Genomic DNA, 16,631 nt, shown 5'->3' on the forward strand with positions numbered 1-16,631 from the left:
CCTTGGCCTTGGCCTCGGAGGCAAGTCCTTGGCCTTGGCCTTGGCCTCGGGTTGCCGGTCCTTGGACACATCCCTGACACACACACACACACACACACGCGCCCACGCACACGCACATACAATAATCACATTATCTGTGGTCAACCAACTTTCTAACCAAAATTACAGTGGACACCAGCTATTTATGCAAGAAAGGGACTGAGACCAACCACGAATAGCAAATTTCCACAAATAATGCACAAAATGTCAGAGTGAGGAACACATACAGTACATACATATATATTATATATGTGTGTGTGTGTGTGTGTGTGTGTGTGTGTGTGTGTGTGTGTGTGCGTGCGTGCGTGCGTGCACGCACATTATACAGTATACACAAGATAATAGGGTATCAGATACTTGAGTACGAGCTGTTCGATCCCTGTACGACTGGTGTCAAGAGTTTGATCTGCATTGCCGGCAGTAAGTTGAATTAGTTTCCAGTGAGGTTGGATTCTGCCAGGGATACACTCTTGTCACCAATTCTGTTTAAAACATTTATTGGAAGTATTTCAAGCGACAGCCGAGGCGTTGAGACGGTCCGGTTTCGCGGTTTAGTACATCTGTGCTTTTTGCAGATGATGTGGTACTGCTGGCCTCTGCGGTTCACAGCCGAGTGTGAAGCAGTTGGAATGAAAATCAGCACCGCCAAATCTGAGACCATGGTCCTCAGTCGGAAAAAGGTGGAATGCCCTCTCCAGGTCGGGGATGAGATTCTGCCCCAAGTGGATGAGTTCAAGTATCTTGGGGTCTTGTTCACGGCTGAGGTGGGGATGGTGCGAGAGATCAACAGGTGGTGTTTGCAGTAATGCAGACATTGTATTGGTTGATTACAATTTAGAGGGAGCTGAGCCGGAAGGCAAAGTCTCGATTTATCGGTCGATCTAAGTTTAGCCTATATACAGCAACATTTTTAACAGGCTTCTAACACACAAATGATTTGCATAGAAATTATTCAAGGGTGCAATAGGTAGCTGAGAGAACTGATTTTCAAATTATTAAAATAGGTTTGAGTGGCGTATGCCACTCTGATTTACTAGAGATGTGAAATGGTAGAGGGAACCCCTCGAATGAAGTGAAAGCTTCAACGGAAGCAAGTCAACGTCAGGAGGACTTCAGACTGGAGCTTTTCATAAGCAACATGATCAAATAAAAAAATATTAGTGGTGCTTCTGCATCCCTGCATCTAAAATAATCGAATTTGAAGCCTGAGTTTAGCAAAATGTGGTTAGAGTAGGAGACAAATGTGATTACAGCATGTAAACATGGGTCTTACAGCAACCTTGTTATTGCATTTTGTGTTGAAGTGCATGGTCATTTACTTTCTTGATATTATTAAAAAAAAAAACATCTTCCACACATGTACACTCATAAACAAACGTGGAGGCAAGTGTAACCCAAGTGAACTCAAACAAAGAACAAGATGGAGGGAGGCGAAGCCACAGACCGGTGGGTTGCTTTGTCCTCTAGCAGCGATGTGAAGAGCACAGTCACCTTCCTCCAACCTCGTTTCACATGGACAGCCCTGTTAAATGGCAATGCTCCTATTTCGTTGCAAGTGAAAAGATTTCCAGACTTGGATAATGCCTTTTTTCTCACATACAGTATTAAACTACGAGCATTCAAATTAAATGTTTCTTTTTAACATTAAAACGAAAGGCTAAGATGAAATATTGTAATATTTCAAACAACCTGCCCCAATGTACTGGAAGTAGATTGTGTTGGCATTCCTTATCTACAGTAGTGAAAAACGTTCAGGGAAAGCATTATTAATTACTTTGTAATACGTAATTATGGGCCGGGAGTAAGCAGACATATGAGTTCATCCTCTATCACTGTCAAAAAGTCTGGCCCACTTGGGACAAATCAGGCTGGCTTCTTCTGTAATTTTCTGTGGCAGGCTTCTAAATTCAGCAGCCAAGTCTGCAACAAAGCCTGAACAAGTGAAATGCACACAGTGTGACCAAAAAAAAAATAAAAAATAAAAACTGCCCACTGCATATTAAAGTAACCAAGCCAAGGTCTTTCATGCAGAAAGGTGAACTGGTTGGCAACTTATATCTTCATTCATCTCTCTTTGAATCTTTTGCCACTTGTAATTGCTCATTCAAAATTAAATAAATAAATAAAAGATAATTTCACCAACGTATGAATATTGTTGAATTGGCAATATGTAATAACTGTATATTATTTTTGGTTGAGTCAGAGGATTATTCTAGCTAACTGACATGAAAACGACACGGATGGAAAAAAAGAGACCAGTACTTCCACAAATACAAACACACATTCGCAGCCGTACACTCTAACTAATGAATACGAGTACAATTTGTGACTCTTGATGATTTAGTAATTGCTCCCCACTTGCATTCAGGTTACTGCCAAAAATATACCAACAGTCCAATTCAGGTTCCTCTTCAGGAATTGGCACAACTGCTGCTTGTCTTCTTTTTTTTTTTCGATGAATCTACAGTACTACTGTAATTGCAGCAGTGCAAATGGATTTGAGATAGCCTGAAAGAAGCAAAATATTTCTCTGGAAAGTCAAACTTCCCCCAGCAGCCTGATAGAACTGTAGACTACAATTTACTGAACACCGCAATGGTAGACACTTGCTCCTTTCAGGTGAAAAAGTTGAGAGAGCAGATGGTGAAGAATCCATGTGGACATTTCGCTGACCATACCGTTTTCAACTTGTCACTTGGCCTAATCCTGTGCCTCTCCAGGAGGACACATCAGTGAAAAAAAAAAAACACATACAATAATCACATTATCTGTGGTCAACCAACTTTCTAACCAAAATTACAGTGGACACCAGCTATTTATGCAAGAAAGGGACTGAGACCAACCACGAATAGCAAATTTCCACAAATAATGCACAAAATGTCAGAGTGAGGAACACATACAGTACATACATATATATTATGATCTGCTGCCTCTGAAAAACTGTTACAATAGCTCCTTCAACTATAATCACCAGGAGCGACCATTGTGTGACTGTGTGACATTAGCAAGTCAGGTGGTTGATGTCCTTGACCAGGGAAGAGGCAAAATTGAGACAAAAACAGCCTGATTGTCTTAACTTGTGTACTCAGCCTTAATTGAATTGACATAGGCGCCATCACGGGGATGCAGAGTGAGAAGTTCAACAAGGCCACCCTTGAAAACCACTTCATTTCTACGCACCGTGAAAGTGGTCCAAAAGTGTGCTCTATGTCTTGATACCAGTCATATTTTGGCAAAACAATGTCACAGATCTGTTATTAAAAACCTTGGAAACTTTTAATTTGTGGAAAAATTACAAAAATATTCCTCTTTTAAATGGTGTTTGGCTGTGTAATGTGCCCTGTGCTCAAGTCAGTGGCTTATAGTCAAGCAACGCTGCTTTTTATTTATTAGTGTAATTGTTATGGTGTGGGTGTTCAACCTTTAAATTGGAAGTCGACGTTGACAACATAGAGTGGCGATAAATTGTGAAAAATACCCTCTTTCGCCACCTTTGTTGTTGTTTGTTCGCATGCCTTGCTCCAACTAATGCACTTAATGCATATTCACGGCAGTGATATCAGAGCAATTTCCCATAACGACAGAGGGACTCCTCTTTGATGGTGGTGAAAGCTATATTTCTCATTTGCTAAAGGTTTATTGTATTTTTTTAATCATTTGTTCAAAGGACTTTTCATGAATCTTCCACAGACACAAGGTTATGGCCTTTCAACAATGAATTTCGGTACATAGAATTCGCAACGTCTGTGAGCAGGGATTAAACAGTCCCGCAAAAAGTGTCAAAAGTCCTTATTCGTGAACACAAATTGTCTTGACGAAACACCAAATGCATTTTTATTTTTTTTACAAACCTACTATAATGTACTGTTAAAAATACTGCCATAGGATTTTGACAGTATTCCTCACATATTGCACTCCATGGCTATGACCAATTATGGTGGTCTCTGGAAGAAGCCAGGAGCTGCAGGCAACCACGAAGTGGAATCCAATAAAAGCACCGAAACCAGGCGTTTGTAACACAGATGAAAGCAAGTGAGTGTCTCAGCATTCAGTGCAAGTAATCAGCCATCTCTCTGCAGCTATCTTTATCCTCAACAAAATCTGCTTTCATTGCCTCATACACTTATCCTTGACGGGAAGAGCAGTCACGCACACTCAGACATTCAGGCAGACGCACGCGTGCACAAGTGCACAAACCAAGAATGGAAGCTTATTGTCCACATAAGTGGAAACTTTGCCTTTAACAAGGACTATCAAAAATACACAAATAATAATACAATTAAGTCTATACAGACACACACACACACACACACACAGACACACACGCACACGCACACGCACACGCACACACACACACACACACACACACACACACACACACACACACACACACAGAGCACCCTGATCACATGTGCGTTTTAACAATGCACTGTATGCCATTCAAGGGAGCAATACAAAAGCTGCAGCGGGGAACTTTATTAGAAAATGTAATGAAACAAATCCAAGATTAGCTGTCAAAAAACACAAACTGGCTCTGACCAAGAAAATATAAAAAGTGTTCCCTCCTGTTTAACTAGCATGTGTTCAACATTGTTGCAGAAACCTTAACCAAGTATTTATATAAAAAGGTTACAATGAGAAAAAAAAAAAGCAAACTAGTAATACAGCTGCGTCCAACACAACCTCTGAGACTGAACACAATTTGATCCAGGATGCCAATCATCAGAGACATCCACGTAAAAAGATCTGCTCCAAGGTCAAACTGTTGACATTACAACACCTTTATTATCTGTACAGGCAATCTTTTAAGTGACATTGTAAAGTTATTAACCTGCACTGGAAGTGACGTGATCTATAACAAAAGTATTGATGGGGGGGGGGGGGGGGGGGGGGTTGCCTATCCGTTTGACAATGTAAAAAAAAAAAAAAAGCCAAAGAAAAACTAAAACACCTCCTGTTACAGCTTTGATAGTACCTCGGTACAAGTCATTCTTAAAATAGAATGAAATAGACTAGAATATGCCTTTAATCTTTTCACACTGGAGAATTTTCGGAATTACTTGACCTTGACGACTTCATAATGTTTGCTCTATGCTCCAATATTTTTCATACAAATGGAGGGAGGGAAACATCTAAAACAGGGGTGCCCAAACTTTTTTGACTGAAGATCTACTTTTCGATCAACCAACCTCCCGCGATTGATGCGCCGCAGCGCACGCGCGCACACACACGCATTTACCCACGCATGCCATGATGAGCAACAGGTTGACGCAGGGGCATGGGACGACGCACTTTTGCAGCCTGTTAACTATCGTAGCTCACGCGTACCGTTTTGAAATGCTTCTCTCGGCCCTCCAGATTCCCATTCTTTGCCCGTTCCCTCAGTGAGTTGTACATGAAACAAACTCTGAATGAGAATAATGATAATGATAAAAGATAAACTGCAACAGCTCTCCTCACAAGCTGCAATTGCAGAATGCTGAGCGATAACAACTTCCGGTGACGCAGGTCATGCGCCACTGTAGGTTAAAAGATGACCTCCTTTATTTTATTTTATTTATTTAATACTTTTTGTGAAAGTGAGACTGATGGGATGATTAGGGTCCAGTGTGCATGAACACAAAAATATATTACTAACATGCATTGACACAAGAACATGTTTGTTTTTTTTTCCTCTACAGCCCTGGCGATTGACAAGGTCGATCGCAAGCTACCGGTCGATCGCGATCGAGGTAATGGGCACCCCTGATCTAAAACATGCAGGATAGTGATCCTTGATGACTGGAGTTTGACACCTGCACCTTAAATGGAAATTCAATTCACGCTCTGGTGTATCTTCAGTATTTGTTGCACACCACAGAGTACCAGACCATATATATAAACAGGCAAGCAACAAGCCACATCAGAGTGATGTAGGGATGTTCAATGCATTGCTGGGGTACGTTGAAAGCAGTCAGGATGAAGATCAGCATTTCTCACATAAATACGCTTATTGCAATGTTTTTGTTTTTGTTTTTTTTGTTTTTTGCAGAGACTCAAACTGTGACCCTCCGGATCCAAAGCTCGGATGAGCTACTGCCACCCCAGGTTTTATTTTTTACCAAATGTAGATCACATGCTCTTCTGTAAGAGATTTCCAACAGACCTAAAAGGCAGGCACGGAAGACAGCATCAACAACACTTTGCACCTCTAACTGTTTATTATCAGTGCACTGGATGAAACAGGGTGAAAGAGAATCTACTGCTTCTCAAAGGAGACACAGTGCAGAATCCTCACTTCTGAAGTTTTCAAGGAGAAAAGAAAATAATCTCCAATGCTGATATACCCCTTCTTAATTAAAGCAAATGAATTAGCAAGAGCACTCAAGAGAGAGAACTCTGCCAAGGCCAAATTGTTGGCCCAGACCTGTACACAAAAAAAAAAAAAAAAAAACTGATAACCCCAGACAAAGTTCTGTCCAAAAACAATGATTTGTGGTGTGCAAAATTTCATTGCCATCACATTGCAATAATATATACAGTACAAACACTCGCCACAATATTATGATCACTTAGGTACCAGATACAATGATACCGATACAAGAACTGCATCTAAAATGTTAGCCTTGCAGAGGGTAAAAATGTTCAGCTGTGATTAGCACTGTATCCCCCTTAGAGATATGGTGAGAAGCTCAGTCATCCACGAGGGACTCAGAGTTGAGCTGCTACTTCTCAGCATTGAGAGGAGCCAAATGAGGTGGCTCGGGCATCTCATTCGAATGCCTCCTGGACCCCTCCCTGGTGAGGTGTTTCGGGCATGTCCCACTGGCAAGAGGCCCCGGAGATGACTCAAGACATGCTGAAGAGACTATATCTCCTGGCTGGCCTGGGAACGCATTGACATCCCTCTGGAAGGGTTGGAAGATGTGGCTGGGGAGAGGGAAGTGTCGGCTTTCGGGCTAATGTTGCTGCCTCCGAAACCCGATCCCGTATAAGCAGTAAAAAAATGGTACGGTATGGTGCAGGAGCAGAGAGCATTTCATGTTATTGTTTTTACACTTGCTATTTTTCTATTCTTATTTTACTTTTTTTACTCATTTATTTTCTGATTGTCCATTCAAGTTATCATTACAGTTGAGTTTTCAACGATTCAAAGAATTTCATGTCCTCAAAATTCAAGGATGCAAAGATCCAAAGACTGTTTTTCTCGTACAAACATACATTTCCTCATGACGTGGCACGAAATACAATCCCCAAGATTCCAGGTTAGCCCAGTTAGCCCCAAGACTTGTGAAAATAACATCAATAAATATAAAGGCATCAGGGCACTGCTTATTCAAGGCTTCCATTTTTGCAAAGATGTGAGATATCAAAGGTGTGGATGTAGCGGAATGAAAATGGCTTGCGTGAATTTCACATGATATGCAAAGGTAATTTTGTACTTGACAAAAAAGGTTTGTCTTCAAGAATAATGTTCAACATGCAGGAATGAATGCATGAGTCTATGATGATAGTTTTGAGTAGTTGAGTTTCAGTTGTTGAATAAATATGAAGTTTTGAAATCAATGAATCATCTTTTTATTAATTCTGATTTCAATTCAATCCCAATAATGCCGATTATTATTTTCTCTATAATCGTCCAGCCCTTACTGGCAGATATCTGATTCTTCTGATTTAAACATTTGAAAGAAGTCTGATTCCAGTGATGCCATGACCCATATCTTAATTGGGCAGCAAAGGAAGGGAAAAAAATGTCACTGGACACATGGAGTATAAATTCAGCCTGGGAGAGCTAATTCGACCCTCTAAACATTGAATGTCCCTTATGTCGTCTAGAAATTGGACCAAAACACCAATCTGCCGCTTCATGCATGGCAGTGACTCCTTCATTTGTAAAGAGAGGTAAGAGTGAGTACAAAAGTCTGGTGAATTTTGAATGTACAAAAGTTAACCCCTTTTTACACTTGTATGTCTTAAATTCAGCAATAATACCTCACCACTTTTCAATACGCTAGGGTACCGTCACACTTCCATCACAGGCCTTTTACAAAATGAGATTATGAAAAATTTGCAGAGAGGTAACACTAAGGATGGCTTTTATTCACCAGTGACACATCTTCCTTAAAAAGATAAATGAGATGCATGGCGATGTACGCACCAGTGTGTGGTGTGACATAAAATCACTTTCACCTCAACAGGGTGCAATGTGAGTCTCATGTGTTAAAATTTACACTCCAGTTCTCTGCTATTCTCTTTCACACAGCCATCAACCAGCTTGTCTGATACAACCTATGCAGCTGACAAATTCAGCGACTTCTGTTTCACATTCTTTGTCAGTGCACAGAATTGCATGTGACCCGGGTAAAAAGGAGAATTCTTGGCAATGACTGGAGTGACATCTTTATCGTTTCACATTTAAAACGCAGTTAACTTCTTTTTGCACTTTCATCACCATTAGGAATGTAAAAATATTTATTGGGATATTGCCTCACAGTTAATAACGATGACTGGCAAATGGGTTATTTCTTCTTGCAGTCATGGAAGCTGTGGAGGCAACATGACCACGTCCCTGTGGTGAAATGACCTCATTTACTCAAGTTGTCCCTTTAACTCCCTCGAACACTGAAGCTCTGTACTTTATCATCAAGATTCAGCAGTGGACCTCAGAGAGGCTTATTTTTCTCACTGACAAGCCATCATGAATTAACATTACTTCCATGCATGACACTAATCTTGCCTTAATTATGCACTTAACTCTGTCTTCCACTAGTTCCTCTCTCAAAGGGTTCATTCAAGCATATTTTTCATTGCCAGGAGAGTGGATGTTATGCTGCACTTTTCATTATATATACAGAGAGGAAAACAGAACGCCATTATTCTAAGACAAAACAATACGTGAGCAGTTTCTCTTCATTCTAAAGAAACTTGGACAACTCCCGTGTAGGCAGCAACAACCTCTCAAGCTAATGCTAATTACGAGCAGATCGATGACAGCCGATGTAAAGGAAATAAATATTGACAAACAGGCACTATCAGCTACAACTCCGAAAGGAGTCTTCTCTAGCATTTTGTCATCACTTACCATCTTCCTTTTCGTCAAAAACGGGTCTCTTTGAAGAACTATTGGCTCCCATCCTCTTCTTCCACTTTCCCCAGTGAAACATTGATGCCCAGATAGCATTCCTCGCCTCGTGAAGAGAAACTACACTTCAGAGTGGGAGACTCTAAACGCTAAACAGGAGCAATTGGGTACACGTTTCACGCAAACCCAATCCTTTGTTCATTATTTTTTTATTACTATCATTATTTTTACACCGCTACTGTTACTATTATTTGACGTAGGTGCAGAGCGAGTTTAAGTCGTTTTGTTGTCTAGAGAGAAGGGAGCAACGGCGGTGGCGTGAAAATGTGTTCAAGCAAGTTCCACGGCCACGATAGTCTGGCCAATTGTATTCGGTTGTCTTCCGTAGTCTGAGAGGAACCACTCGGACTTTACTCTATCCTCTCCGGCTCCGAGTGAGAGCTGAGTTCAGCAAGACGTGCTTTCCACGCCGGAAGTTGTTCGATTCAGTTTTAAAAATAATGTCTATGTTCATTTTCAGTTTTTGGATTGCAATATCTTCAATTATTATATTGCCATGGAGAATTAATACCATGAAAGACCCTACATGGTCGTTTTAATAAATTACGTTTGATTAAAAGTGTAAATTAAGATCTACTAATATAATGTATATTATAAAAAAATAAATAAACAATACCTGGAAAAAATTTCGAGTAACATATATTTAAAATGTATGTTTTGTCGTCTAAAATATACGTTAGCACAGGACTGCTTATGTGCGCGTATTTACAGAACGTTTCAAAGGATGATTTATGTTGAAACTTAAAAACCGGAAGTCGTAATTGTACGAGCATTTTAACGCCTGTCCAGGGAATGGAGTCGAGGTCGGGCGACTGTCACGTATGTATGACAATCAGCATGGAAGAGTCCAGTGGTTCTCTTTTTACTAGTATCACCGAAGCAAAACTGCAAAGTTCTCCAAGTACCACCATCATGATGAGACAGTGGTTATTCCTATTAAATACTGTTGTAAGACACTATAACATTATGCACAATAAGATAAGATAACCTTTATTTCTCCCACACTGGGGAAATTTGCAGTCTACAGCAGCAAAATGGGGGGAATAAAGTGTTTCATTGCACAAAATAAATGTTTCAGAAAAGAACTGAACTATACAGTATATTTTTTTTGTAATTCCAATAGGAACATCACCTGAACAATGTGCTTAAATATATGGAAAATATGGGGTGATGACTCTACTTACATAATGATGCCATTAAATTACACCTTTTTTTTCAAAACATTCAGTTCTTGAAAATTAAATGCAATTGGATTATACTTACAAGTTAAACACAACTGAACTGTCCTTAAGAATGCACTGAACCAACACTAAAATAAGATTAAGATATGAAGAAATGTCCAGTTGCTTCATGAACTTTGGCTATGGATTGGTGAACCATAGGAGTGAACTTTTTTTGTTTTGTTGTTTGTTTGTTTGTTTTTTTAATTGTTTGATCCATTCAGTTCTTCTTGGGGGTGGGGATTGTTTTTGGTTGTATCATGGCGTTTGAGAAGCACTGGTCTCATGAATTCGTTGCTAAAAACTTTGCCTCATGGTACCCACTGTGGCCTTGGCTCTTCCTCGCTCCCGTTCCAAATCAAATAGAATTTGATGTAGTTGAAGTCGTTTATTCAATGTTTTATGCTGTTTTCTTTTCTGTTGCTGCTAATGGGGGCTTCACCTCTAACAGTCGCCATGGCAGTACCTGCACTTGGCTCAAGTCTTGTCCTCCTCAATTTTCATGCTTCAATCACTCTCTGGGTTATTTGTTTATTTTATTTGAATATGAACTTAATTCAGTGATCCTTACACTAATCCATCGAGGGAGCCTGCATACAACACGGAGAATTACTCGATAGATAACATCTACAGTTGAAGCAAAGCTCAATATGTTGAACTGTAATTTTTAACAATGTCTTTTTTCACTACATGTTTGTTTCGGTTGCTGGCCTGTCACTATATCATGAGGTTAGTAGGTTACTAACATAGAGAGTGTCAGAGTAAAGTTGTTTGGCTGGAGAAAGTGCAGTTAGTAGACTACCTCTTGCTCACAGCTATCAATGACTACATAAAGCCAATTTACACTGCTTTGTACTTGGACAGTTGCCAGAGCGGACTCCACTGCATTGGTTACGTCACAGATGAATGGATAAAAAAATATTTGACCAATTCTTTGGGCTTTACTTTATGTGGTGGTCCCATAAATTTGTCAACCACTGCATAAACAACAAGCCGAGCACCACATTAATAATTTTCCTTGGCGAATAGAAGAAGAACAAATATTTCTCTTGTCAGCTTTTTCATCCAGATTTTGTCAACAAAATATAACACATTCTTGCACGGCACCAATCCACAGGGATTCATGGAAAGTGGTTGTGAAGTGTTTGAGTCATTTAATAAACAAAAGAACAATAAACAAAATAAACAGTGATATACTATTACCTCACTTTTTTTCTGCATGGTCAAATCAATAAGGGTCTTATCTATTTGTCTCTAAGATTACATATCAGTAGCTAATGAGTCATACATGTTTAAGGTGTTGCATTCTTCATTTAGATCTCTGCAAAGATGATCATTTGAACGAAATCCAATTTCAGTTTCCCTTCGAACTAAACGAATCTCTTGTGGCTTGAGAACTGTTTCTGCTGTCTTATTTACTTACTGATCTTTGCAGATGCAGATTTGTGATACGCAGAATTGTTTTACATTTACGAACAACTGAATTTTATTCAATATGATCACAACGCTTAATTAAAATAATCTGCAATGCACTTTTATTATCATTTCATTTATTGCCATCCACCACTTCAACAACACTATGTTGTTGTTGTTTTTTACTACATGCATTTAATGCAAATGAGGTGTGGGAAGCCACAAAGAACCACCGAACTTGAGTAAGTGCCCCACCATTTTCCCTTCACCTGGCATTGTACATGAAAGGCTCCATTGTACCCTCCATTACCTCAGGAGCGCTATGCTAAGTGACCAGTGAGTGGGACCCCTCCAGGTGAATCAAAGGCACCTTAACTTTGAGCAAAAAATGGTTCACCATGCACGTGCATCCTTGCCATCTGCTCTCTCTTCAATGAGACACTGGCTGTCCACTAAAATAGCTCCCCAGCCTGCTTCTCCGGTGTCACCTCTGTTCCCTTGGAGACGTCATGTGGCACACGGTTAAATCCTTCTCGTTCCAACCCTGTAATATTTTTAGCCAGATGAAAAAAGATCGATAACCTGCGGGTTCAAAACGGAAGCAATCACGCGAAGCGCTGTCCATGGTTAATCACCGTGAGAAGACCAAGACAGCCCTCCACAGGAGAGGTTGCTGCTGCACAATGAGCAGTTTCACTCTGCTAATCTCACTTCTGAAAAGGTTATTAGAAAAGATAAGCCTGCAGTCACGAGAGGGAAATCCGATGGCTTGTGATAACTGCCTAAAAATTTAATTTACAATACACTGAAATTAAATATTGCATTGTCATCACAATTTTTGTACATTGAAACCTTTCTAAGGACAATATCTTACACAAATTGCTTACAACATTTGATCACGTGTGCATTTTGATGCAGCACTTCCCAACTATTTGCATGCCCATTGCTCGTGCACAATTTTAAAAGGGATAAGCAATGAGTAAAGGGTTTGGTTTTCCCTTCATTGAAACACATTTGATACTTATGGTAAGCCTGTTCATTTTCCTTTTAAATGATGCACCATTTTAAAGACCATACATTTGTGGGATGAACAGCATGACTGTACTTTGCCCTATTGTGGCAAGTCTTTCCTGCCTATGCAAAACTGTTAAGTCTTCTTTTACTATTGAGTCTTATTTTGATGTAATCTAGTCATTTGTTGGTAACTCCTGCACCGGATCATGAATGAGTGGAGGGATGTTGTTTTCAATGATGAGTCCAGAATCTGCCTAAACAGGGTGAGAGTGTGAAGAAGATGGAGTGAAAGAAATGCTCATTGCTGCACCGATAGAGTAACACTTTTTGGTAGAAGCATTGTGATGCTGTATAATGGCAGGCTGTTGTGGTTACTATCTACTGGCACTTGTAATCATTTGTTAAAAGAGAAAAATTGTATCATTGCTAATATGTATTATTTGATTATTTCTTCCTTCTTAGTCTAATCCACCAAAAAAAAAAAAAACATCAAACAAGAGTTTGATTTTATTGTAACAGTCGATGAAGCAGTTTGTCTTAGGTAGTAATTAACTGGCATGGTGAACTGGGGCATTTTTAAAAGACACATGAACATGTTGTATGGTCATACCAAACCATATTCTAGCGTCATATGGTGTTCCACGGGGTTCAATTCTGGGACTTCTGTTGTTTTCATTGTAACAGCTACTTTTTTGTTCCATTTTGGAAAAAAAACACTGTATTTTTTCCACTGCTATGCGGATGACTGTCAGATGTCCGGCTGAACAAAAAAGACCCTTCTCAACGGGGCCACTTTTTGTCTTGTCTGGAGGAAATCAGTGGACAATAAACAAACTATTCTCAAGACAAAGAAGTATTTATGGATCCTTAAAGATTTCTTTTAATCCTGCTATGACAATATTGAAGTCACCACCATTACTGTATCCTCTTAATACAAAGAATGTTAAATATCCACAAGATCATATTTCCATGATTGAAGGTCAAATTTATTTTTCTTTCATTACAATACACTACAATGTGCTTTATCTGGCTCGCTCACAGAAGCCAGGTAGCTTTTGAGGGGTATTGAAAACAAAAGAGTGTTAAGAAAAGCCAGTTTGAGCACCTTCACGGAAGAAAAAAAATGTAATGTACACAATACCTTCTATCCATCATTTCTCTGTAAAAAAAAAAAAAAAAAAAAAGTTGACAACTGTGCACCACAAGAGGGCAGAAAAGCCCTATATTTGACATATTTGGCCAGAACTGAACATCAACCATCAGAAGATAGGAATGCTACCGTACTGCAGAAAATAGAGGTCTGAACATCCTTGCTGAACATTTTTATTCTTACAAGGATGATAATGACAGAGGATCATAAACATAAAAACCTTGTTGCAGCCAACTTTGACAAGCAAAACGCTCTCGCAATCTGCATACATTAATACATTTAGTAATTAGTGTCGCCGGTGATTATGATGTCGCCTATTTTATCTAAAGATATTATGATTTAGTCATTCTATTAGATACACCTTGCTTCTGAACTGTTCTAGATATGTAAACAGCACAGTTGCATGCAGTTATATTGTGTTGTAGTATTGTTTTATTGTAATGGCAATGTCAGAGTGATAGTCTTAAAAGGTAGATCAAGTTGAGTAAGTCCCCACTGGAGACCCATGTACCAAATGTATGGGCTGCTACTTTAGTGAATGCAGTCATAGCCGAGGCAGCCAAATTAATATCAGTCAATTTTTGTAGTGTTTTCCATATACAGTATTATGCTATCAAGCCAAATCAAGTCAAGCTTTATTGTCAAATATGCTCTTTGTGCAACATGCAGCACAGATGAAATTACTTTCCTGTTCATATATTGTATTTACATACAGTATTTGATAATTTAGTTAAAAATAATTGCCGTGGATATTTTATGCATACAGTATGCTTGTGGAGGCTCTCAGTCGTACAGGAAAGTTCCATCGTAGAAAGGGTTCAGTCGTCATCTGTACCTGTGGGTAAAAAAGTGGGTTTTTTACCCACAGGTACAGATGACGACTGACGGAACCCTTTCTACGATGCATACAGTATGTTAGCTTTCACTTGTTTAAAATGGACAAGAATACAGTTTGTTAAAATATTTCTTTGTTGGAACTATTTGCTAGAGCATCACGTGTCAGGCAATAGTGTGTAGTTAAAATGGACGTTAGAGAGATAAGGTCAATTCGCGGTAACATGGTAAAAGATTGACCTTTAACAGGCCATTGGTCTCTTTGTGTCTGCAGGAAACCAGAGACACCTAGTGGACTTTTTAACACCTGCAGAAGAAAATCAGCACTCTTCTTTGTTCCACTTTGGATTGATAATGCACATCCAGTATGTTAAACCATCCTAGTTTCATTGAGAGACAATATGTTGTCTGCGGTCGAATCAGTCACATGAGTGAAATCTTTCCAACACACTATATAACAGGGTATGATACAACACATAAGCAGTGTTTCCCGACCAATAAATAGCCACACACCACTAAACAAAAATGCCATAAAAAGAATTAATTGTGAAATCAGGTTGATCTTGTCTCAGTTTACTCACAAACTGATATGTTCGTATGATTGACCTATTGTGTTTTACAGCAACAGGTGAAGTCACTGATGGTGTAGTTAGTGGTACACTCACTGGATTTGTGTGCGGGCAGTGTGGGTTCCCACTCAGTGACGGTGTGGGTGTGAATGGTCATTTGTCTCTATATGTGCCCTGCGACTGACTGGTGACCAGTTCAGGCTGTACTCTGCCTTCCTCCTGAAGTCAGCTGGGATAGGCTCCAGCAACTCCCCGTGACCCTCTTCAGGATAATCGATGTTGAAAAAGGATGGATGGATGGATGGCAACAGGTGAATACACCGGTTAGTTGTATAAGAGAAGTTGGAAGAACATTTTATGTGTTCTGCCTTTGACTACGCATAACCGGCATATCTCGTTGAACAGAGCTAGGTGATAAGTTAGCCAATAGTTAAAACATTTCCTGTGTGGAGTTTGCATGTTCTCCCCATGCCTGTGTGGGTTTTCTCCGGGTACTCCGGTTTCCTCCCACATTTCAAGCATGGCAGGTTAATGGAAGACTATAAATTGTCGTTAGGTATGATTGTGAACACGAATGGTTGGTTGTCTACTGTTTACCACGTCGGCCACACAGTGCAGAGGTGCAGAGTTCGATTCTGGCTGCGGCCTTCCTGTGTGGATTTTGCATGTTCTCCCCATGGCTGCGTGGGTTTTCTCCAGGTGCGCTAAATTGTCCCTCGGTGTGATTGGGAGCGCAAATTTATTCGTTTATGTGTGCCCTGCGATTGGCTGGCAAGTAGTTCAGGGTGTATCCCACCTACTGCCCGAAAACAGTGAGGATCGTCTCCAGCACGCCCGCGACCCTCGTGAGGATAAGCGGATTAGAAAATGGATGGATGGATAGCTTCTCACGGCACACCTGAGGATCTCACACCGCACATTTGGGTGTCACATCACCCTGGCTGTGAATCAGAATCACTGACAAAAAAATAATTATTGTATCATTAGTGTCTGACATTTTTCGGCCTTCCAAATCTGTCAAGACAGATCTGAAATGGAAACTCATCCTAGCAGCCATGCTAAGGTTAAAAAATAAATAAATTTAAAAAATGCTGAGAATAAACAGACCTGAGGGGCACAGCTGCTGTGCACATTTCAGCAGTCGCACATGAAGATGTGGAAGGCAGTCTGACCTACTTTCATAAGCAAGAACCCATGTTGATGTCATTTAATTGTTATCAAATATTGCTTTTTGTTGACTTTCTCTGGATGTAAGATGAGGGAATTGCTGG

The 16,631-nt window shown here is 39.9% G+C and overlaps 1 protein-coding gene across 1 annotated transcript in view; it reads right to left on the reverse strand.

Annotated features, from left to right (window-relative positions):
* The window catches only part of stk32c (serine/threonine kinase 32C), a 54,344-nt gene extending 44,799 nt beyond the window's left edge, over positions 1-9,545 (reverse strand). Inside the window, exon 1 of the mRNA XM_019882145.1 lies at positions 9,101-9,545. Within this exon, the coding sequence (XP_019737704.1) occupies positions 9,101-9,182 (82 nt within the window). The 5' untranslated portion in view covers positions 9,183-9,545. The remainder of the gene's footprint in view (positions 1-9,100) is intronic.
* Positions 9,546-16,631: the final 7,086 nt, after the last annotated feature.

The sequence above is a fragment of the Hippocampus comes genome, unplaced genomic scaffold, assembly GCF_001891065.2.
Source record: "Hippocampus comes isolate QL1 unplaced genomic scaffold, H_comes_QL1_v1.1 scaffold36, whole genome shotgun sequence".
In the NCBI taxonomy this organism is placed as follows: Eukaryota; Metazoa; Chordata; class Actinopteri; order Syngnathiformes; family Syngnathidae; genus Hippocampus; species Hippocampus comes.